Source organism: Schistocerca gregaria, chromosome 4 (assembly GCF_023897955.1).
Source record: "Schistocerca gregaria isolate iqSchGreg1 chromosome 4, iqSchGreg1.2, whole genome shotgun sequence".
Classification (NCBI taxonomy): Eukaryota; Metazoa; Arthropoda; class Insecta; order Orthoptera; family Acrididae; genus Schistocerca; species Schistocerca gregaria.
In genome coordinates, this window is record NC_064923.1 from 409,549,950 (window position 1) to 409,576,175 (window position 26,226).

Genomic DNA, 26,226 nt, shown 5'->3' on the forward strand with positions numbered 1-26,226 from the left:
GGTGTCCTCCAGTACCAGATGGCAATCACATGAATTGATTATACCATTTATACCAAAGGTCTCTTCATTAGTGAATAGGACTGCTTGACAAAAAGTCAAGAATGGTTGTGGCTTGTTGCAGAAAATATTGACAAGATGTCTTTCTGAAGGAGAAAAATATACTTGAGAGGTCGAAAATCGTGGTAAGTCACTGGATGTGATGTCGCTCATCAAATGCTGAAGCATATGTGGCACGTTTAGTCCTGATAGAAAAGAGTTCTGGTCACCCCATACTCAAATTGATGGTGATCTGGGTCACAGTAGACCATCAATCATCACATATGACTGTGAGTGCAATGTGTTGTTTGTTTGTCAGATACTTGTCGCCGTGTTCTGTGATGGGTTACTCATGTAGGTACAGTTCCTCAGTGGTATAGGAGATTCACAATTGACACTGTTGATCTCAATAACATGAATACATGTATAATTTCTGCTGTTATGTGACCATGCATTTTGCACCAATTATCACCCACATTCAAAGTCAATTAACTCATGGCGTACTAGCATGTTCATTACATGTCTGTCTATAACAGATTGTGTAAGATAACATGTCTACACTCACACCATACCTTGCATCTAGCTGCAGCATTCGTACTTCATACATTGCACATCTTCAAATTGGACATACATTCCTGAGATTTTTTGCCATTCATTTAACATTTGCAACAATTTTAGCACGTGTCACAGATGACAGGGATAGCAGTGGTTTTCACATAAAATACATAACCAGGCTCTGGACATACACCGAGGTGGTAGATCAGTTCCCTAAAGCCATTACTGGATTGTGCTATATGCCTTCTGCAAGCTGTCGTTCCATTTACGATGTACTGGTTTGAAATGGAAAATAATTTCGCAGAAATGCTGATAAAGGTATAGAAGTTATTAACTTTGAGTGATACACTCTGTGGGTATATTGTGCTTAGAAATTGTGCATTGTGTCCTAATATTTCCAGTTCACTTCACCGTCCCATGTTGTTTCAAATATCAATAGCCCTGCATGTAGTTCATGCAGCAGACATTGCACAACAAAAATTAGGCATAAGAGAAATATCAGAAAGTCATCTATCAAGCAAAATAAGTTTCTAGGTTAATATAAATCAACTTGGTTTTTTATGTGAGTATTCAGTCACAGCCACTTACAAATATTATAAACTTGTGGACTTTGTGTATTACTTTATAATTGTTGTTGGATGCTTTTCGGAGCAGTGGTAGTTCAACTGAATAATTTCCAATATCACATGCCTTTCTTTTTCTGTGACAAAAGTCTTGTGTGGAAAGAAGAGAAAGTTACATAGTAGTTTCAGTGTTGCAATTTTGTTCAGTTACTTTTTCACTATAATTAATGTAGAGCACTTGTTTGATTTACATATAACAGTTAATAGTGAACACAAAAAGTAATCACTTAAGATTTCATTTATTTAAGACATGGTCACTTGATATGTAAATAGAAAAAAGAAAAAAAAAGCAGAGGTGATTGCTGACACATTGCATGTGTTTTTTTTTTTCATTTGCATATATTCTTCCAGAAAAAGAAAGAAATTTTTTGTGCTCAGTGTGTTACATTGTTGTAAAATTAACCTCATGTTTCATTCATAATTAGTTGTGGAAGGTAAATTAATTTTTATTTCTCATTCTTATGTTTCAGGATGAATTGCTAAAGCAGATTGATGACTTCATAAATAAGGTGAGATGTGCTCCTTGTTTTTGTTGTTATACCAGTAACTTAAATAGTGTAATATTGCCTCCTCCTTTATGTTAGACCACTGAAAAAGTAGATGTCACCTCTCAGCACAATTTAATACATAAAAAAATAGAAGGTATTGAACTAATACACATACGCAAAAACCAAAGATTTACAAGCTTTCAGAACCTTGAATTTCTTCGCTTGCAGCAAAGGACTAGGGAAAGGTAAACATGCAGCAACTGTGATGCGTGTTGATACCTAGCTTGTTCTGTCCTGATAGGTGTTAGTTGATGTATGATCCAAAAGCGTCTCTGAATGATCTTTTAAATTTTTAAGTTTTTCACAGTCTCTGTTTCTCCAACAACACAGATTATATTAAGCACAAATTATTTATTGGTAAATCTCAGAAAGTAATAGTTCCTGACTCTTCTGGAAATACACAAAATGACAGCTTCTGTAGCTGGATACCTCGTGGACAACACAGTACTCTGGGAATGTGTTGAAAAACTCTTGCATTAGTGCATGAGAATACTGTTGATAGATTCAACTGGGCAGGCATTCAATTGTGAACCATGTGCTTGTGCATCCACATGCCTTTGATTTGTTCATAGATAAAACGACTGTCAGTTGAATTGTGAGCAAAGACAGTACTGAATTAAGTAGGCACTCAGGTAGTATGCCAGCCAAATGTTGACAGTAGGTAACAACAAAGTCCAAATTGCAGTCCAGGAGAAAACCATGTAAGGCAGGCACATTATCAATATGTACACTTGAGAGCTTGCTGTAAAAATTGGCTGAATGCAACAAGTAAGACCATGATGGTATGTGGCAGCCCTTGAATCAGCTGGAAGTGTGTTGCCATTTGACCTGGCACCAGCAGATGTGGCCTTCCGCAATGTGCATTGCAACATCACTGAATTTGTATATAATAATATTGACTGATCCATTGATATGTCTGCTGGGATTACCAGACTTTCCTCCTCCTTTTTATTAGTGAAAGGATTCTGGTTTTGAGAGCTTGAAGTAATGATGTGAATTAGAATTTGTAATTAATTATGTAAAATCCATTTTCTTTTCAGGGAGGAGAAATGCCACAAGCTATAAATGTGTCTACAGAAACCAATCCAGACAAACCTCTATGTCCATTCTTTTCTAAAACTGGTGCCTGCAGATTTGGTGACAGATGTTCCCGGTATGTGATTCTCTCTCTCTCTCTCTCTCTCTCTCTCTCTCTCTCTCTCTCTGTGTGTGTGTGTGTGTGTGTGTGTGTGTGTGTGTGTGTGTGTGTGTGTGTGTGTGTGTGTGTATGCATATGCATGCGCATATGCTTGCAGATGTATGTGCAAGCTTATTCATGGAAGCTCTCACATCAAATGTTTCTCAAGACCTGGATTTATCATAGCAAATCTTTACGTGTTTCTCTGGATTCATAATCCATATTGATGTGTTGTTCACTCCACTGTTTTGACGTATTTGTGTTATTTCATCTCTGTTGTACATTGTATATGTTGAATTTTGTTTGCAACTATTTGTTGCTATTCTGTACTATTTGATACAGTAGCTGGAGCTGACAGGCTAGGCTTTTCCTCTGAGTTCAACTTATTTCTGGGACATTTTTTGGATGTTGTATATATATATATATATTATTGATATGTACTTGGGTTGTCAGTTTTTGCAGGTTAGACAGGGTATCCTTTATGACTTATTCAAAATTTTACCTCACAATTTATAAGAAAAAAGAGATGTTTAAGATATCACCTATATGCAGTGTATTATGAACAATATATTGTTTTAATGTTGAAGAAATGTTGTAACTTTATTGTATTATTATTATTATTATTATTATTATTATTATTATTATTATTATTATTATTATTATCATCATCATCAGTGCTATATTTAGTGTGTGACCAATTACTGCTTCCGTAAGACATAGAGTGAGTATTTGTATTCTGAATTCTCTATTCGTGAATAAGAGCCCAGAGTTAGCTTTAAAATGATTGTCAATAGAAATCAGTTGTCAGTGTGCCTTAAGTAATCTACTGCATTTGTCGTGTAACATCACCCACTTGCATATATCGGTAGCAGAAAATGCTGTACTGCATAGAATATCTACATATGCAGTCGTGCATCCTCTGCATAACTGGAAATGATACCATATTCATGTGCTTATATTATCCAGTGTGCAGTCTGTTGCAAATCACTTTAAACATAGCATGTTGCAGTTCATTATTTCATAAATAATGAGTATGCCATTTCTTTTATCATAAAATTCAAATGACTAGGACAATTTTTTGGTATACATCAGATCCTGCAGTTCAGAAACAGGCAAGTATAGTGGGCCATTGCCAGATCGTGCTAGACACTTGACATCATGTGTGAATCCAAAGGCACCACAAGGTGTTTCAAGGTAACTAATGAAGTAAACAGATCTGGTCAGATATGAACCGGAGAAACTGGTGACTGCACCTCACTCACATTGTGTGTCACAGCATAGATCATGTGGAATTTCTTTGTAACATATATTTTTCCGTGGTAGCTGCAAAATAATGTATCTACATACTTTAACAATGTTTGAAATTTTTGCTGGGCCTTGATCCACATTACCGTCTGTTTATGTTGCTAAACATGATTCATTTTAGTTATTTTCAGTGCTGCATCAATTGCACCATAAGATTTCCGAGGTCTTCAGAATGAGATTTTCACTCTGCAGCAGTGTGTGCGCTGATATGAAACTTCCTGGCAGATTAAAACTGTGTGCCCAACCGACACTCGAACAGGGACCTTTGCCTTTCGCGGGCAAGTGCTCTACCATCTGAGCTACCAAAGCACGACTCATGCCCGGTCCTCACAGCTTTAATTCTGCCAGTATCTCGTCTCCTACTTTCCAGACTTTACAGAATCTCTGCTGCGAACCTTGCAGAACTAGCACTCCTGAAAGAATGGATACTGCGGAGACACAACTTAGCCACAGCCTGGGGGATGTTTCCAGAAATCTGCCAGGAAGTTTCATATTAGTGCACACTCCTCTGCAGAGTGAAAATCTCATTCTGGAAAAATCCCCCAGGCTGTGGCTAAGCCGTGTCTCTGCAGTATCCATTCTTTCAGGAGTGCTAGTTCTGCAAGGTTTGCAGCAGAGATTCTGTAAAGTTTGGAAGGTAGGAGACGAGATACTGGCAGAATTAAAGCTGTGAGGACCGGGCATGAGTTGTGCTTTGGTAGCTCAGATGGTAGAGCACTTGCCCGCGAAAGGCAAAGGTCCCCAGGTCTTGTTGAAGAGATTCTGCCACATCTTTGTATACTACATGTGTTGCGGATTGTCTTGCACAATTCAGAATTTCTTCTGAACCTCAGCATTTCTAATAATCATCTTGTAGCACCAATTTCTTGTTGTGTCAATATTGCATATTATATCTACTTTTACTTTATTTTTATGGTACCATTTCCATGGTAATGGAACAACTATTACTGTAAGTGCAGCTCTTCCTACAATTATTAAATTTATTTCAGTCAGTCTGCACCATTACTCTTTTTAAAATTTGATCAAATAGTTTTTCACTTTCTAAATACACAGAAGACCCAAAGAAACTGCCACAACATGACATGGCATGGACTTGACTAATGTCTGAAGTAGTGCTGGAGGGAACTGAAACCACGAATCCTGCAGGGCTGTCCATAAATCATTAAGAGTATGACGGTTTGGAGGTCTCTTCTGAACAGCATGTTGCAATGCATTCCAGACATGCTTAGCAGTGTTCATGTCTGGACAGTTTGACGTGCGAGGTGTCACATTGCTTGGCTGGAATTGCCCATGTACGTTGGAATGCACAGTGTACATAAATGGATGCAGATGATCAGACAGTGTGCTTACATACATGTCACGTGCCACAGTCATGTCTAGACATATCAGTGTATCACTCCAACTGCACATGCTCCATACCATTACAGAGCCTTCACCAGCTTGAATAGTTCCGTGCTGACATGCAGGATTCATGGATTCATGAGGTTGTCTCCATACTGGTACACATCCATCTGCTTGATACAATTTGAAACAAGACTCATCTGACCAGGCAACATGTTTCCAGTCATCGACAGTCCAATATCGGTGTTGATGGGCCCAGGCAAGGCATATAGCTTTGTGTCATGCAGCCATCAAGGATACACGAGTGAGCCTTAGGCTCCGAAAGCCCATACTGACGATGTTTCGTTGAATGCTTCACACGCTGACACTTGTTGATGGCCCAGCATTGAAATCTGCAGCAATTTGTGAAAAGGTTGCACTTCTATCACATTGACCAATTCTCTTTAGTTGTCATTGGTCCCATTCTTGCTGGATCTTTTTCCAGTCACAGAAATTCCGGAAATTTGATGTTTTACCAGACTCCTGATATTCGCTGTACACTTGTGAAACGGTCGTACGTGAAAATTCCCATTTCATTGCTACCTTGGAGATACTGTGTCCCATCACTTGTGCGCCACTATAACACCATATTCAAACTCACTTAAATCTTGATAACCTGTGACTGTAGCTGCAGTAACCAATCTAACAACTGCGCCAGACATTTATTGTCTTATTTAGGCGTTGTTGACCGCTGTGCCCTTTTCGGCTTGTTTACTTATCTCTGTATTTGAATACGCATACCTATACCTGCTTTTTTGGAACTTCAGTGTAGTTTGTTACAAATCCAATTACTCATAAACAATTTCACTTTCTTCCACATATGCTCCATTGCATCTATATTGGCAACAGAAAATATTCCACAGTGAGAAATGCTTCTGATGCCAACATATTTACATGGCAAAATTCTGTTCTATAAAGAATAGTATTATAATTTCTGTGTTATTGTCTTCCTGGTTGCCCCATTTGAGACCAGATTGTCATCGCTAAGACAGAATTTCTCAACATGATAATCCGTATCGTCGTAGTTTCTTTAATTTTCTGTGAGTGTAATACAATACTTTTGAAGTATTGGAATTCAGATTCAGTTTCTGTTGTAGATGGCTGGATGGTACTTGCACGGTTTAGTGTATGTTTCTTCCAACTTTTGGCCTCACAGCTCTTCACTCATACTCATTTTCATCTTCAGTAGCATCTTCCAACTGAACAGAAAGTGGCGATGTGTTCCAAGAATGCTGCACCACCCATTCTTTCGTTATATTATGCAGACAGTATTATTAATTTTTTGCCACATTGTCTCATGGTTAAAAATCTCCTTCATATCCATTGTTGCTGCCCAGTACTATCCACGCCAGCAGAGGACACACTGAGATTGTGGCTCCATTTGTGTCTGTTTCTGCCAGCATATCTATTTGTTTCTTTTCTTCTGATTCTGTAAGATATTACAAAGGACTCTGGCCCAATAGTTAGTGCATCAATATTGTTGGTGGGTTTATTGTTGTAATGCAAGCCTTGCCTGGTGAATGGGAAGAAATTGTAGTTTCACCTTCCTTTTTCAACATTATACCATTGTTGACAAATATAATTAAGAACTTATTTTTTATTTTTGTCTTTGGCCTCTTTTACTACAGGATTCTGGAAGTCATAATCATTTTCCATCTCCATTGTACACATTTGATGCTATGGATTTATTTGTCCAGTGGACATGTTTTTGATAACAATTTTAAAGTCTCAGTGTGACTCTAGTATCCGCCTGGATAACTGAGCGCATTAAAGCACCCACTTCAAGAACACAGGGAGGTGCACTGGCACTGGATTGAATCCTATCTGTGGACAGACAATGAGGGCAGTGTGCTGGCCAGCTTGTATGTCGTTTTGTAGGTGGTTTCCACTTCAACCGAAGTTAATAATGGATTGGTTCTCATATTCTGCCTCAGATACACTATTCATGAACACTTTTAAACACAGTGTCACATTTGATTGTGAAGTTCATTAGATGTAAACAGAAGACGTACACGGATTTCTCCACAATGGGGGAACTGGCAGTAGCTTTAGAATGCTTTTGGGAGTGATAACCCCATTGTAATAATACTGAATACAAAATTATGGTTGATTCTCTGTGAAACTGGTGAATTAGCATATCAGTCCCAAACCAGCAATGGTTGTATAAAGGGGAGTGGAAAGGAAGTAAGTGTGCCTCCGAACATATGCCTCTACACACAATATATGCGGTTATTTGGGACTGTATACTGACAGCTTCACTCTTCGGCACCATTCATGTACCTCTCAAGAACTGTTATAATTTGTTTGTGTGTTCTCTCTCACTTTGCAAGAATCATGTCATCTGCATATACCACCATATCTTTTATTCTTGTATTGTTTTGCATTTTTATGAGGAGTGGATATGGTGTCAAATCCCACATAACTGGGTCACATGTGGTTCCTCGCTAATAGCCCATGGAGGACCTTTTGGTACACATTTATCTGGATAATCCTTAAATAAGTTTCCTCAGTGACCTCCAACTTGTGCTAGTTATGCACAAATTGCAAATTAAACTTTCTGTTGTATCAACAAGAGCAGGCCATTAAATGTATTAACCTATAACAAATTCACATAATCCATGTAAAAGGTCATAATTTGGTCCCAAGTACAAATATCATATTTATAACATGAGAAGTCCATATCTTATAACTGAAGCAAAGGTGGAAAACTAAAGATTACAGAAGTTGTAACTCTTCAGGCTTTTCCGGCAAGATCTTGACATGTGGAATAATCGGGTCTACTGCCAGATGTTTGTGTGGCTCTGGCAAAATATTTCGGCCACGTAACTCATTGCCTTCTTCAGGTGCTACCTGAGACTGCTGTATTGGAGGATCTTGTCCAGTATTTATACCCAGAGGGCGCCGAGCGTGGACGACTGTCGAAGCAACAGGGAAGTGCCAACACCTCAGGAGCAGCACCAGGCAGGTACGGACCATGAATGGACTGCCCAATGTGGAACGGGCCTCAGAGAGCTGCCACGGCCACAGATGATGACCGAATTTGGTGCGGACGTCCGACGGAGCACCAGATAAGAGACAACACCTTACAAGCAGCACCAGGCGGGCGCGGATCATGAACAGAGCACCCAACGCGAGACGGGCCTCAGACAGCTGCCACAACTGCAGATGGTGGATGAGGCAGGCGCGGACGTCTGTCGGAGCACCAGGGAAGTGCCAACACCTCTGGAACAGCGCCAAGTGGGTGTGGACCACTAACGGAATGCCAAACGCGGGTCCAGCCCCAGACAGCTGCCACGAGCCGGGAGCACCAGGAAAGGGTCAAAACCTCAGCAATAGCAACAGGCGAGTGCGGACTGCGAACGGAACGTCCGACACAGGATGGGCCTCAGAGAGCTGCCACAGATGGCGACCAAGTCGGGCGCGGACGTCCGAGGGAGCACTGGGGACTGGGGAAGACACAACTCCTTACAAGCAGTGCCAGGTGGGTGCGGATGACAAACAGAGTGCCCAGCACCCTCTGGGCATAAATACTGGACAAGATCCTCCAATGTGGCAGTCTCAGGTAGCACCTGAAGAAGGCAACAAGTAACGTGGCCGAAATATTGTATCAGAGCGACACAAAAATCCGGCAGTAGACCCAGTTTTGGAAGTTGTTTGGAAAGACACACCAGAAATCCTACTCCGAATCAGAAATTTTATTGTATAGCTTTCTCAATAGTTGCACACACAAATTTACATGAGAATTTAAATTCCTGGAAATCTTGATGGAAAAAATACTATCATGACATGCTCACCATAAATTATGTTCTTATTTATAAACTGGTAGCTCTACTATTTTAAGTTGAATAAGTGCTGCTTACTAATTTCAAATATCATTTACTTTGAAAATGTTTTTTAAGACCTAGAAAGTGCTGCAATAGTTGAAGCATAACAATTTCTATCATATTTCAGACTGACAGGCCTTACAGCATTTCTCTTCTGGGTGTATTTTGGCATTAAAAGAGTGAGCAACATTAGTTTGACTCCAGTGCTGACCTTATGTCTCCAAAGAAGGAGAGTGCTTGATATATGAAAGTGTATCCATTTTGTGGATTATCGTTTCAGAATGGAAGATATATCCTTTACCAAATAAAATAAAAACATTTCTATTATCAGAATCAGTTATTTCGATTAGGTATAACTGTGTGAAAGAAGCATGAGAAATTTTTGGATTCTTATAATGTAAAGTCTTGAGCGATACAGGAAAATAGATGTATCAAAGTTTTTTCCTTGATGTTTCTCAGATTCAACTAAATTTGCATGTTAGCTCGTCTTGAACGTGGATCTCAAGGCAGGTGGAAGACTTGTACAACTTACTTTTAATACCATGACAGTTAATCTTATCTTATGTGTGCTATTATTAACTGCTTTTCCTTAGAAATCATCCAAGGCCAGGAATAAGCAAAGTTCTGTTGATTCCAAACTTTTACTCACATTTTGGAATGGATCAGTCAATGGCAGATGAATATGATACAGATGTTCTTTTGGAATATGAGGACAGTGAAACTTACCAGCACTTCAAGTAAGTGTTTATCAGGTTTGCAGAAACCTATGTGGATTTTTTCATTTTAAGCACATATTTACTAACACTTTATTCAACATTCATTATTATATTAATTCTGATATTTCAGAGATTTTTATGAAGATGTGCTGCCTGAATTTGAAACTTTTGGTCCAGTGGTGCAATTTAAAGTATGTTGCAACTTTGAGTCACACCTCAGAGGAAATGTTTACATAGAATATGCAAATATCAGACATGCTGTTGGAGCATTTCAGAAATTTCATGGTCGATGGTATGGTGGAAGACAGCTTAATGTGGAATTTACTTGTGTATCCTCTTGGAAATCAGCTCTTTGTGGTAAGCTGGATAAATGATACTAAATATATTGTGTACTATTCAATATTTCTTCATAGAGAAATTATGGTAACAATGCAAACAGTTTCTGCATGTAAATTATTCAAGTTCTTATCTATCAGTAATAAGTGATTTCATATGCAGAAGATTATTTTGATTTGTAATTTTTTGAAAAACACACACACACACACACACACACACACAGAGAGAGAGAGAGAGAGAGAGAGAGAGAGAGAGAGAGAGAGAGAGAGGGAGGGAGAGAGAGAGCTGCTTCAGCTTCTGTATCCTCTTCTGCCTCTTACGTCTCCTCTTAAAGGTGCAGTAATACTGAATTTAACTATTTCATTCTTTCTTGTTCATACCTCATTCTGTTGCTGCATGCATTTCTAATTGTTCAACAAAAGTAACCGTATTGACTGTATAGCAATACTTACTTTGAAAATGCACTATTTTCACTTCAACCACATAAATTGGGTAGTTGGACCATAGTTTTTTTTTTTTTTTTTTTTTTTTTTTGCAGCTCATCCTTTCAGACTTTGTATGATTTTCATTAGTGTAATAACTTGTAAAATATTCCAAAACCACTAGCAGTAAGATAGATACTGCCTACAGGAAAATTCAGGAGACCTGTGGAGAAAGCAGAACCACTTGTGTGAATATCAAGAGCTCAGATGGAAAACCACTTCTAAGCAAAGAAGGGAAGACAGAAAGGTGGAAGGAGTAGATAGAGGGTCTATACAATGGCAGTGAACTTGAGGGAATTATTGTGGAAATGGAAGAGGACATAGATGAAGATGGAATGGGAGATATGATACTGCTGAAGAATTTGACAGAGCACTGAAAGACCTATGTTGAAACAGGGCCCCGGGAGTAGACAACATTCCATTAGAACTACTGATAGCCTTGGGAGAGCCAGCCCTGACAAAACTCTTCCATCTAGTGAGTGTGATGTATGAGGCAGGTGAAATACCTTCGGACTTCAAGAAAAATATAATAATCCAATACCAAAGAAAGCAGGTGTTAACAGGTGTGAAAATTACCGAACTATCAGTTTAATAAGTCACGGCTGCAAAATACTAACACGAATTGTTTACAAACAGATGGAAAAACTGATAGAAGCCAACCTCGGAGAAGATTAGTGTGGATTCCTTAGAAATGTTGGAACACATAAGGCAATAGTGATCCTACAAATTATCTTAGAAGATAGAGTAAGGAAAGGCAAACCTACGTTTCTAGCATTTGTAGACTTAGAGAAAGCTTTTGACAATGTTGACTGGAATACTCTCTTCAAATTCTGAAGGTGGTAGGGGTCAAATACAGGGAGCAAAAGGCTATTTACAGTTTGTACAGAAATCAGAGGGCAGTTAGAGTCGAGGGGCATGAAAGGGAACAGTGGTTGGGAAGGGAGTGAGACAGGGTTGTAGCCTATCCTTGATGTTATTCAATCTGTATATTTAGCAAGCAGTAAAGGAAACAAAAGAAAAATTTGGATTAGGAATTAAAATCAATGGATAAGAAATAAAACCTGTGAGGTTTGCCGGAGATGTTATCATTCTGTCAGAGACAGCAAAGAATCTGGAAGAGCAATTGAACAGAATACACACTGTCTTGAAAGGAGGATGTAAGATGAACATCAGCGAAAGCAAATCGAGGATAATGGAATGTCCCATTGTCGCCAAATCAGGTGATACTGAGGGAATTAGATTAGGAAATGAGACACCTGAAGTATCAAATGAGTTTTGCTATTTGCGAAGCAAAATAACTGATGATGGCTGAAGTAGGGACGATATAAAATGTAGACTGGCAATGGCAAGGGAAGTGTTTCTGAAGAAGAGAAATTTGTTAACATCGGGTATAGATTTAAGTGTCAGGAAGTCGTTTCTGAAAGTATTTGTATGGCGTGTAGCCATGTATGGAAGTGAAACATGGTGATAAATAAAACTTCCTGGCAGATTAGAACTGTGTGCCCGACCGAGACTCGAACTCGGGACCTTTGCCTTTCGCGGGCAAGTGCTCTACCAACTGAGCTACCGAAGCACGACTCACGCCCAGTACTCACAGCTTTACTTCTGCCAGCATCCGTCTCCTACCTTCCAAACTTTACAGAAGCTCTTCTGCGAAACATGCAGAACTAGCATTCCTGAAAGAAAGGATACTGTGGAGACATGGCTTGGAAGGTAGGAGACGGATACTGGCAGAAGTAAAGCTGTGAGTACCGGGCGTGAGTCGTGCTTCGGTAGCTCAGTTGGTAGAGCACTTGCCCGCGAAAGGCAAAGCTCCCGAGTTCAAGTCTCGGTTGGGCACACAGTTTTAATCTGCCAGGAAGTTTCATATCAGCGCACACTCCGCTTCAGAGTGAAAATCTCATTCTGGATGGTGATAAAGTTTGGACAAGAAGAGAATAGAAGCTTTGGAAATGTGGTGCTACAGAAGAATGCTGAAGATTAGATGGGTAGGTCACATAACTAATGAGGAGCTACTGAACAGAATATGGGAGAAGAGAAATTTGTGGCATAACTTGACTAGAAGAAGGGATTGGTTGGTAGAACATATTCTGTGGGATCGCCAATTTAGTATTGTAGGGCAGCGTGGAGGGTAAAAATTGTAGAGGGAGACCAAGAGACGAATACACTAAGCAGATTCAGAAGGATGTACATTGCAGTAGTTATTTAGAGATGAAGAAGCTTGCACAGGATATAGTGGCATGGAGAGCTACATTAAACCAGTCTCTGGACTGAAGACAACAACAACAACAACAACAACAACAGTAAAATACTTTCCCATTTGAAACTTTGATACATTTATGTTTGATTTGGTGAAATTCACATTTCTATTGACCATATTCCCTAAAGTTTCACAGCTTATTTTTGTTAAGGAAAGAGATACGTACTTAACTTAAATATCATCTTAATTTTTTCATTCGCCTTTTTGTTATGATCAGAATTTAAAATTATTTATTAAGTAATAATATCACAGAAGATATAATTGTGACAAATTACGAAAAAAAACTGTATTGAATGCAAATAAAATTGTCATTAGCTTTAAGTTTGATTTGAATCTAATGCTTCATGAATCATAATAGAGAAGACACACCATTATCCTGCTGGAATATTGTAACCAGTTTATGTAGGCATTTGCAGGAAAGAATATGTTTTATTCTGAATTTTTGCTTGTGAGGTAACTTATAATTTTTCGTATTGACAGAGCTTTATTAAATACAAATTATTCAGATCAGTTCATATATTTGCTGCCTTCATAATGAATTCATAATCTCTTAGATCGGGGAATGCTCAGTCCCACACCTTCAAATCTGTCCTCCAGGGGGTAAGACCTGTTGATGTTTCCCTTTCTCACCATTGGAGGGAAGTTGATGAAAACAATGAGAGGGGTTATCTTGAGATAATTCCTGGTGATTATGTGTTGGCCCCTGCACAATCTGTATCCATTACTCTGCCAGTTTTGACAAGCTTAGTGATGAACTGACATTGGATTCTCTATCATGTTGTTGTTGTTGTTGTTGTTGTTGTCTTCAGTCCTGAGACTGGTTTGATGCAGCTCTCCATGCTACCCTATCCTGTGCCAGCTTCTTCATCTCCCAGTACTTACTGCAACCCACATCCTTCTGAATCTGCTTAGTGTATTCATCTCTTGGTCTCCCTCTATGATTTTTACCCTCCACACTGCCCTCCAATGCTAAATTAGTGATCCCTTGATGCCTCAGAACATGTTCTACTAACCGGTCCCTTCTTTTTGTCAAGTTTTGCCACATACTCCTCTTCTCCCAAATTCTATTCAATACTTCATCATTAGTTATGTGGTGTACCCATCTAATCTTCAGCATTCTTCTGTAGCACCACATTTCGAAAGCTTCTATTCTCTTCTTGTCCAAACTATTTATTGTCCAGGTTTCACTTCCATACATGGCTACACTCCATACAAATACTTTCAGAAAAGACTTCCTGACACTTAAATCTATACTTGATGTTAACAAATTTCTCTTCTTCAGAAACGCTTTCCTTGCCATTGCCAGTCTACATTTTATATCCTCTCTACTTCGACCGTCATCAGTTATTTTGCTCCCCAAATAGCAAAACTCCTTTACTACTTTAAGTGTCTCATTTCCTAATCTAATTCCCTCAGCATCACCTGATTTAATGTGACTACATTCCATTATCCTCATTTTGCTTTTGTTGATGTTCATCTTACATCTTCCTTTCAAGACACTGTCCATTCCATTCAACTGCTCTTCCAAGTCCTTTGCTCTCACTGACAGAATTACAATATCATCGGCGAACCTCAAAGTTTTTATTTCTTCTCCATGGATTTTAATACCTACTCTGATTTTTTATTTTTTATTTCCTTTACTGCTTGCTCAATAGACAGATCGAATAACATCGGGGAGAGGCTACAACCCTGTCTCACTCCCTTCCCAATCACTGTTCCCTTTCATGCCCCTCGACTCTTGTAACTGCCATCTGATTTCTGTACAAATTGTAAATAGCCTTTCGCTCCCGGTATTTTACCCCTGCCACCTTTAGAATTTGAAAGAGAGTATTCCAGTCAACATTGTCAAAAGCTTTCTCTAAGTCTACAAATGCTAGAAACGTAGGTTTGCCTTTCCTTAATCTTTCTTCTAAGATAAGTCGTAAGGTCAGTATTGCCTCACGTGTTCCAGTGTTTCTACGCAATCCAAACTGAACTTCCCCGAGGTCGGCTTCTACTAGTTTTTCCATTCGTCTGTAAAGAATTCGTGTTAGTATTTTGCAACTGTGGCTTATTAAACTGATTGTTCAGTAATTTTCACATCTGTCAACACCTGCTTTCTTTGGGATTGGAATTATTATATTCTTCTTGAAGTCTGAGGGTATTTCTCCTGTCTCGTACATCTTGCTCACCAGATGGTAGAGTTTTGTCAGGACTAGCTCTCCCAAGGCTGCCAGTAGTTCTAATGGAATGTTGTCTACTCCCGGGGCCTTGTTTCGACTCAGGTCTTTCAGTGCTCTGTAAAACTCATAAACAATTAAAAATGGGGGGGACGGGTTGTTAGGGTTTAGCATCCCTTCGACACTGAGATCATTGGAAATATTGCACAAGCTAAGATGGGGAGGAAATCAGCCATGTGCCCTCCTGGTATCATCCCAGCATTTGCCTTAAGTAAGCCAGGGAAAGCACATAAAACCTAAATCTGGATAGTCAAATGGAGATATGAACTACTGCCTCAGATGCAAGTCCAAATCTTGCCAATACTATATCTCTGTCAGGTCAATCATACACATCAGTTCAGACTTCTACAAATTAAGAATTCAATAATTTTTGTTGGTGCCATGCTTGACTATAAACTGAATCATGAAACTGTGGTAAAGGTAACTACTCTACCTCCTAAAACTCTTCTGTTTTATTCTTTAACAGCAACTGAAAACTTTGTTAATATTCGCAGTACCTTTCTTAACCATGAATTCCTGCTTCAGTGTATGGATGGCTCCAGCATCAACTCAAATGAGTTTTTAGTTCACAGATCTGTAAACTAGTTTCTGTGATATAAAGTCCATTGTCTGATAGATACATTGTTGGGCTAGCAGTTGCATACAACCAATACTTAATAGTTTCTGAATACTGGAACATTCTTGCTGAGTGAAATTACCTTTTAATGTTTGTTTCCAGTCTCTGGAAATACACCGAAACATCATAGCTATTCAAACATCACCAATTGTCATAACAGTGATGCTAAACAAGCTTCAAAATGCATCATGATGCAGAGCATCCAGTGTGATAAGTGTTATCTGCCACTTGTATCTCTGTGTTATACTGAGCTACTTATACTATTGTTTCTGGAGACATTTTATAATTAATTTAGAATTGAGTAAAATAATGACAATTTGAGAAAACTGTGTGTGTGTGTGTGTGTGTGTGTGTGTGTGTGTGTGTGTGAACACACATGCATGCGTGCACTGTAGCATCATCAGTCACATCTATACTCCAAAAATCACCATTTTGTTTTGATATTGTATGAGGATGTGCTATATAAATTAAACAGTATAGAAAAATGGTGTCAACGTGTTTTGTAACCCAAGGCGAAGAGCCAAAGTCCAACTTGACTTAAGTAATCTGTAGCCTTTTGCATTGTAGGAATGAAGCTTGATTTAACACTCTCATCTACTATAAGCAGAGTTTGTAGATGTCTCTTTGTTACCAGATGTATTAATGTGTGTTGCAATATTAGAATATTGCTCGTTAATTGCATTTATTCACATTTTAGAATCGTACATGTATTTGTATGTAATGTTTCGTTTGTGTACCCAGTTATTTCTGTTCCATGTCCTGTATTATATGTCTCTTTATAATGTGACATATGATCATAGGATGAAAAATAAATAAATATGGGATTAAATCCCTGTCTAGAATCACAATTTACATTTTCATTGTTTTTATATATCATTGTAGAAGAATGTTATGATAGTTCCGCGAATAGGTTATATTCTTCTCAGGTCCTGCTGCAGCTGAGTTAATGCTTCAGTTTGATGACCACCATATGTTGACAAGACATTTGACACTAACCTTCCTTGCAATGTTAATCACTTGACCGATTTCAGATACGATTGTATCTTCTCAGTGCTCTTTGATACTATCTAGATATAATTTACTTCTCAAATGTATTAAAGACTTCTGTCAATATTGTCCCATAGTTTCCATTTTATGTGCTTGTCTGGAATCTTACCTTGTGATTCAACAGTTCATGTGTCCTAGTTACTTTTCAGTGTTCTTTTTAAATACAAACCAAGTAATGTGGTGCAATAATGAGGCATTGGATTCATTTTCGGGATTTCCATGCAGATTTAGGTTTTCATGATTTTTTAACTTCCCTATGGCAAATGCTGGGATGACTCTTTCGAAAGGGCTCAGCTGATTTCCTTCTCACTTCAAGCATGTGCTTTGTCTCTGATGACCTTATCATCAACAGGCTTTAAATTCTAATCTCATCTCCTTTTTTAAAGACAGGATATTTTTAGCAGGCTTAAAGATCCTGTTCTGTATATGTTAATTGTTAATGTCATTTCCTCTGCTGTATTCATTACATGCCATGCTTCTAAAATACGTTCTCATTATTGGAGGAAAATGGGAGGCGTAAATCTCTGACTTCCAGTTGACGGCTTTATTGTGTAAGTTGTGTCCACTTCTCTTAGCCATCTTATGTAGTCATGAATCAGCCTCTCTGATTTGCAACCGTGACCACATTTTAAGGTGCCAGTAAGCCACCTAAATCGCTAATATCGTCTGCTTATCCCAAACAAAACTACCTTATTACTAGCGGTTGCCCAGTTCGAAAGTCACTGCTATTTTATATTACGTGCTATTGAGAATTCAACAGTATTGTGCATGTGTAAAACTACCCTCATGAAAATTCTGACATATTTTATGTTCAATTTTTCTATGTACCTTACCACACTCTAAAGTATTATTTTGTACTGACAGTCACTTAATTTCTTCTGGTGTATGAAATATAGGTATTAGTAAATACAAGGTACATCCACAAATTGAGTTCCGTTTGGTTATATAAAACAAATGTGTACAGATACAGAAAAAAATATGTATTGTTCAAAAATCTACAACTGTTAAACAACATTTCTAGATAGCTTCCCAAATTTTGTAGGCACTTGTCATAGCATGGCACAAGTTTTTGTATGCCTTCCACATAGAAGGTTGCCAACTGTGTATTCCACCACGTGGTTAAATGGTCTTTCAGCTCGTCATCATTGTTGAAGTGTTGACCACCAAGGACAGATTTTAGGTGTAAGAAGGGATGAAAGTCACTAGGAGCGAGCTCCGGGCTGTACGGAGGATGATGAAAACGCGTCCCTGTGAAATTCCTGTAAGAGTTATTTGGTCACATTAACCGTGTGAGGTCGAGCATTATCGTGGAAAAACAACACTTTTTGACAGTAATCCTTGGCGCTTGTTCTGTGTTGCAGGGCTCAATTTCTTAATGGTGTCGCAGTAACCATGTGCATTGGTTGTTTGGCCTCGTGGTAAGAAAGCAATCAGCAAAATACCTTTTCTGTCCCAAAAAAAATGGTGCACATGACTTTTCAAGGTGTCAAGATTTGCTTATGCTTAACCTTCGTTTTCGAAATTTCAGTTTTTCAGTAACAATTTCATGAATTAGTGCTCATAGGATTTGCAGAACTTCCATAGCAAGGGCACCTAGTGTAAACTTACGGTTGTGCTTAATCTTCTCTTCAGTTGTGTGAACCAGTTCATCAGTAACCAAAGACGGGTGTTCACTTCATTCTTAATCGTACACTTGGTTTAACTTTCTTTGCATTTAGAAAATGAATCACTGATCTGATTTCACACATGCGGCATTTTCAATTACAGCCGACATTATAAAGAAGCACTAGAAAGCATACGTAAGCAGTTGCGATCTGAAAATGGTGTACATATCTTCTCCTTGAGTCAGAGTAACTGCTGCGCATGCTTGGAACTGCGATCGTATGCTGTCGCGGGTAGAAATAGAAATGGAACTTACTTTGTGGGCGACCCTCATATTTCCAATTTCATGTAACTAATACATCTGTGATTTGGCACTGAAGGAATGTAACAATTTATTCTCATTGTAGGTTTATTCTTCAAAGGAAAGTGCCCAAAGGGTAGAAGTTGCAACTTCCTTCATGTATTTCGTAATCCTTCAAATCAGTTTGCATGGGCTGATAGAGACTTCCAACATTATAGGCAGAGGAAAAGGCATCGCTCCAGATCAAGATCTCCATCAAGCTCTTTCAGTCCAAAGCACAATGGTCAAAGGTAATTAAATTAGTTTCCTTTTTTTCCATATTTTGTAGGTGTGGGATCAAGATAACTCTTATACACCTGTGATTTGACTTTTTTGTTCTTACTGCCAAATATTCATTTTTTTGATGTAGCCTCTAAAACCATTTTTGAAGTCTTTGATTTTCTGTTATTTTGCATGAACTGCATGAAATCGCCTGAGATTTGATATTTCTCGTCTAACTTGTTACGTTGTTCATTCAGTGCAAGTTTTCACAGCCAATATTTGTGTCGTTGCCTTTTTTTTTTTTTTTTTTTTTTTTTTTTTTTTTTTTTTTTTTTTTTTTATGGGCAACAGATGCAGACATAAATTTTCATAACTGTAAACTATCTAATGAATGAAGATTTATCAGTACATTACATAACATGGAATTTTTTAATTGAGTTATAGAAGTTAGTCTATACTTTTGTTACAAGTTTCATGCAGGAGGCTACGAGTACAGTCTGGGGTATTCCAAAAGGATAGAAGAAGTTAATCTCTGTAATGATTATTTTATTTAGAGCTATAACATCTTTAATAAACTAAGAATTTCTGAAAGTTTCCAAAAACCAGAGGCATGAGATGATGAAAGTGCCACTTTTGAAAAGAGAGAAAATAAATAATAATTATTTGCCTGTTGATGAAGGCGTGCTAATCCTGTGATTTCTTGCTGAATACTTTTATGAAACCTACCATAAATCTCATCCAATTACAGTTCAGCAGTAAAAAATATCCTACCTTCAATCTGATTTTGTGAATGTCATTTACATGTTTGAGAGTTTGGCAGTTGACAGTCATGAGAGTGAACATACTGATCTGAAATTGTGTTTCTTGTCAGGCAGCAGAACTATTACAATGTCTCAAAAGTTTCTAGGAAGTAAGTTAGGGCACAGACAAAATTTACAAAATTGCTTTCCCAATTTAAAAGTAGTCAAATACTGCCCCCAGAATGCATACTGAGTAGCTTTTATTACGGAAAATTTTGTTCATGTTTGACATTGACACAACAGTAGATGAATTAGTAGAACTTATAAGAAATTTTTACAAATTGTTTTGAAGTTTGAGTTTTCATAAATTATGATGGACATTTTTAAGCTTAAAGACATTACTGTGGATTCCTTACAAATGTGCTTTGCAATGCATAGAGGTGCAACCATTGAATGTTTGCCATGAATTGAAGGAATAGACAGAAATGAATACAGAATTTTTGACTGTGTCATCATAGGTGATAGATTTTGGCCTTGTGGTAATTGCTGAGAAATTAAGCAGTCATCTGGTCAAAACTACAGGAACGAAGATGGAAGATGGAGTGGATCCATTGTGTGGTAAATCAAGTTGATGTTCTTGTTTCTGTAAAAAGCTAACAAATATGTGGCTCATATTCATGGCTTTGTGTTCAGTAGTACTATAATTAACCAACATTACTACTGTCTGTCTTAATGGTTGCATTAAGTGCAAGTCAATGAAGAGAAAATGCCTACATTGTGTCAAATTATGGCAGTGGCTCCACCACCCATACAGTGTTCTTTGTGTGCATGCAGCATTGATTTCATATAATTTTCGTCAGTGTGTGAAAGTATCGAAGTGGTTTCTTGGGAACACAAGGTTACACCTAAGCCACATAAGTTGTTTCTGTCTTTTATAATGAAGAGATCAAGAAAGAAATGTTTTAGAAAGAGGCAGTTTCATAATATGAAAATTGTTGAAGCAAATTTACTGGTGGCAGTAAACATCATCGCTGTGGATAAATTTAAAAACTCTTTCCAGTGTTGGGTGAAATATTACAATTGATGCATTGTTTGAAAGACATACTTCAAAGATGTTTTGAGTTCTGAGATACAGTCACAAATAGTGCTTAAGCAAATTATTATTTTCACTTTTGTGCATCATTTTTTTTATTTAAAACATTTTTTTGACATAAAATGTAGTATAGGCAATTAGCGATAAACTTAACATTAAAGTTGGCGACCACAATGTAGATGAACTTCAGCAATTCTGGTAGCTTAGAAACAGAATAACACAATATGGATGAAACAAGGAGGACTAAAAGAGTAATCTAGTACAATCAAAGAAGGCATTCCTGGCCAAGAGAAGTCTCCTAGTATCGAATATTGACCTTAATTTGCGGAAGCAATTTCTGAGAATGTATTCAAGGAGCACAGAATTATATTGTAGTGAATCATAGAAGTGTAGAAAAATCAGAAAAGAATAGAACTGAAGTGCTGGAGATATGGTACTGTAGAAGGATGTTGAAATTTTGATGTATGTATAAGATGATGATTTGAAGTAGTTCTCCACAAAGTCATTGAAATGGGAACATTTGAAAACCACAGGCATGAAGAAGGGACAGGTTGATAGAATGTGTGTTAAGATGCCAGGGTATAATTTCCGTGGTACTAGAAGAATCTGTAGAGGATAACAACAAATAATCAGCGAAGTATGGTACAAGTGCTACTCTAATATGAATATGTTGCCACAGAGAGAAATTCTATCAGTCAGAAGAATGATGATTTAAAAAACTGTGGCATTATAATACTTTAAGTAGCAGACACATATGCTGATTAACATATGAAAAGTTACAAGTACTGCTGTTAACTTCATAAATTGGAACAAGTGCTAACAGGTTCTCCAAATATTATTATTTATTTTCATGGCATGTAAATGCAAAGTGGCATAGTTCCTCTTAAGTCAAACACTTAACATGCAGTTACACTGAGCTCACAGACCTGTAGTGACAAACTATAAAAGATCTAAACTGGCTTGTTGCTCCCCCTTATGTAGTTATACATCAGTTTGGGCTCCAAAATAATTGCTAAATGTTAATGGAATGGTTTGCCTTTTGAATTTAGTGTAAATGATGTAAAAGAAACATCCAGCATTCCCCAAGAGAAAGTTACAGGACCATTACATTTCACAGCACATGATTATGACCTGGGGGATAATATTTTAACTTTCATGAAACTTTTAATGGATGATGCTGTTGCATTCAGATAAATTGAAACACTAAAAAATTGTGGCTAAATGCAAGATGACCCGAAGAGGATCATTGCTTGTTGCTGGAATTGGCAGTTGACCCTCAGCATAAGCAAGTATAAAGTATTGAGCATAAACAGGCAGAAAGGCCCATTATTAAATGGTTCCATGATTTCAGAACAATTACTGGAAGCAGTCACATCCATAAAGCATCTAGGAGTATGCCTACTGAATGATTTAAAGGGAAATGACCACATAAAACTAATGACAGGTAAGGCAGATTCCTGACTGAAATTCATTGGAAGAATCCTCAGGAGTATAGTCCACTCATAAGTGAGGTAACTTATAAAAACCTTGTTCGACATATACTTGAATATTGCTCATCACTCTGGGATCTGTACCATGTATGATTTAAGGAGGAAATAAGGAAGGTCCAAAGAAGAGCAACAGACTTTATTAAAGGTTCATTTGCCATGTGCAAAAGCATCATGTAGGTGCTCAGCCGACTCCAGTGACAGACACTGCAAGAAAGACATTCTGAATCACAGTGTGGTTTACTGTTCAAATTCTCAGAATATATATTCGTGGAAGAGTCAACTAATATATTGCTTCTGCATACATGTATCTCACAAAAAAATCATGAAAGAGAGATTTGTGCTTGCATTGAGGTTTGCCAACAATTGTTCTTCTCTGGAACTGTTTGTGACTGGCACAGGAAAACGGGAGACAGTGGTACATGAAGTACCCACCACCACACACTATGAGTTGACTTGCAGAGTGGGGGTGTAGATATAGAAATTAGGTTCAAAGTTAATTATTATGTTAGAGAGGCACCTCTCCTTGCTGTTCATTTCCAAACCTTCATCCTGTGTCCTAGATCACTAATAAGACTGGTGACAATGGAATTTTTTTCATAAAGGTAAAGGGTTTTGCTTGTGTATTTTTGGATACTGATTTCAGTCACAGATAGGCACAACAAAAAAAAAACTATCACAAATAATAGCTTTCAGCTAGTAAGGCCTTCCTCAGAATTAGATGGCAAACACCCCCCCCCCCCCCCCCCCCCCACACACGACTGCAGTCTGAGGCAGTTGAGGCCACACTGCAAGCAGCAGCACCGGTGCAAGATGGGAGTGGCGGCTGGGTGGGAGGAAGGAGGAAGCTGGCGTAGGGAGGGGGAGGGATAGTAGGGTAGATGTGGCGGACAGTGACGTGTGTGACAGTGTGGAGGGATGAGGTGGAAAGAGGGTAGGGCAGCTATGTGCAGTCGGGAGGTTAGGTAGAGGGAGCGGAGAGGTGGGAGGGGAGGGGAGGGGCGGGGGGAGATAGCAGAAAAGGTGAGAAGTAAAAAGACTTTGTGCGATGATGGAGGAACGAGGGCTGTGTAGTGTTGGAATCTAAACAGAGAAGGGTCTGGATGGGAGAGGACAATGACTAACAAAGGTTGAAGCCAGGAGGGTTACAGGAATGTAGGATATATTGCAGGGAAAGGTCCCACCTGCACACGTCAGAAAAGCTGGTGTTAGTGGGAAGGATCTATATGGCACAGGCTGTGAAGCGGTCATTGAAATGAAGGATGTCATATTTGCCAGTGTGCTCAGCAACAGGGTGGTCCACTTGTTTCTTGGCCGTCCATGCAAACAGACAGCTTGTTAGTTGTCATGCCCACATAGAATGCAGCACAGTGGTTGCAGCTTAGCTTGTAAATCACATGGCTGGTTTCACAGGTAGCCCTGCCTTTGATGGGATAGGTGATGTTTGTGACCGGACTGGAATAGGTGGTGGTGGGAGGATGTATAGGACAGGTCTTGCATCTAGGTCTATTACAGGGGCATGAGCCTTGAGGTAAGGGGTTGGGAGCAGGCATTGTGTAGGAATAGGCGAGCATATTGTGTAGGCTCGGTGGATGGTGGAATACCACTATGGGAGGAGTGGGAAGGTTAGTGGGCAGGAAATTTGTTTCGGGGCACGGCGAGAGGTAGTCGAAACCCTGGCGGAGAATGTAATTCAGTTGCTCGAATCCTGGGTGGTACTGTGTAATTCAGTTGCTCGAATCCTGGGTGATACTGTATTACGAGGGGAATGCCCCTCTGTGGCTGGACGGTGAGACATTGTGTGACGGTGGCAGACTAGAAAGATATGGCACAGGAGATTTGTTTTTGTACAAGGTTTGGAGGGTAATTAACTGCAAAGACCTAATTTATGAGAATATACAGTCATAAGAAACATGCTGCCTAACTTGAAAGTACTTGCATCAGGTGTTGTGAGTGAGGAACAGGGAGAAAGATTCCTTCAAGACATTAAACAAATGGAACAGGAGTACAATGACCAATCGGATGTCAACATGACAGTTGACTGCCACTGTATGCTGCACAGGGAGTGTCCTCAGACAGCACTCACTAGAAAATGCAGTGAAGATTTGATCCGCTCCCGGGATTGGAATGACTCCTTACCCTCTCCCTTAAAACCCACATCCTTTCGTCTTTCCCTCTCCTTCCCTCTTTCCTGAAGAAGCAACCGTTGGTTGCAAAAGCTTGTATTTTGTGTGTATGTTTGTGTTTGTTTGTGTATCTATCGACCTGCCAGTGTTTTTGTTTGGTAAGTCACATCAACTTTGTTTATATATGGATTTCGTATCAGTTTTCAGGATCATCACCTTTTCTTTGTGAAGAAACCTTATGTAATAGAGGGGAAATCCTTTGCATTTCTGAACTTAGCATATCAGAAACATTAGAACCATCTAAAATGATTAAGGACATAATTGAAAATTTGTAGGCCTATGTATTTATGAAAATAGATTGTCAGTTCAGACAATAGAAACATCATTAAATCTTTTGTTAACCTGCTTACTTGAACTCTTTTTAGTGGTCGTGATTTCAAAATTTACAATGGTTGCAACATATTCAAAATGTGTGCCTAAGCGAATATTTGCTTTAGTAACTACCAAACATCTCTTCAGTCAAACATCTGATACATTTGAAGAAATGAATTGGTTAAGATTGCTTTTATGCAATTTCTGTGGAGGAGTCTTAAGTCCTGAGACATTTTCATAATTAGATACATCGGAAATTACTGTAATTTTAATTGTATTTGGGATCATTTGAGGTTGTCGGTGGTAACAACTGTCATCTTCACATGCTGTACACCGTTAATTTTTACGAAATTTTGTGTAAATATTGACTTATACAAATGGTTCTTACTTTCTTAATTTTTGTAGTCCAGTTATCCCCAAAGTGGCAGTGAACCTATCGTACTGAGTATCATTTTCCTGTATCTTGAATTTCTGTATATTTATTGCAAGATGTGGGATTTAGTTTCTGTACTGTTGACAAAGATCATTTTCATTTAATATTTATTTATTTATTTTTATTTTTGAAGAGAGATACTGCAATTGTGTAATTCAGAAAATCTTATGTTCACATTTATGTCATGCATCTGAGTCTGTGGAAATATACAGTGCATTTGCCAGAAATCGGAATGCTTACTTTTCTCTTTTACATGGAGGGCAGGCCTCCCCCCATGAACCATGGACCTTGCCGTTGGTGGGGAGGCTTGGGTGCCTCAGCGATACAGATAGGCGTACCGTAGGTACAACCAGAACGGAGGGGTATCTGTTGAGAGGCCAGACAAACATCTGGTTCCTGAAGAGGGGCAGCAGTCTTTTCAGTAGTTGCAAGGGCAACAGTCTGGATGATTGACTGATCTGGCCCTGTAACAATAACCAAAACAGCCTTGCTGTGCTTGTACTGCGAACGGCTGAAAGCAAGGGGAAACTATGGCCATAATTTTTCCCGAGGGCATGCAGCTTTACTGTATGATTAAATGATGATGGCGTCCTCTTGGGTAAAATATTCCGGAGGTAAAATAGTCCTCCATTCGGATCTCCGGGCGGGGACTACTCAAGAGGACGTCGTTATCAGGAGAAAGAAAAC

The 26,226-nt window shown here is 38.7% G+C and overlaps 1 protein-coding gene and 1 non-coding gene across 2 annotated transcripts in view; one reads left to right on the forward strand and one right to left on the reverse strand.

Annotated features, from left to right (window-relative positions):
• The window catches only part of LOC126267382 (U2 small nuclear ribonucleoprotein auxiliary factor 35 kDa subunit-related protein 2), a 55,815-nt gene that overhangs the window by 23,819 nt on the left and 5,770 nt on the right, over window positions 1–26,226 (forward strand). Inside the window, exons 5-9 of the mRNA XM_049972567.1 lie at window positions 1,685–1,723; window positions 2,803–2,915; window positions 10,042–10,185; window positions 10,295–10,521; window positions 19,134–19,317. Of these exons, the coding sequence (XP_049828524.1) occupies window positions 1,685–1,723; window positions 2,803–2,915; window positions 10,042–10,185; window positions 10,295–10,521; window positions 19,134–19,317 (707 nt within the window). The remainder of the gene's footprint in view (window positions 1–1,684; window positions 1,724–2,802; window positions 2,916–10,041; window positions 10,186–10,294; window positions 10,522–19,133; window positions 19,318–26,226) is intronic.
• Trnas-cga (transfer RNA serine (anticodon CGA)) lies at window positions 12,482–12,556 on the reverse strand. Its single transcript has one exon. It is a non-coding gene; the product is annotated as a tRNA-Ser (tRNA).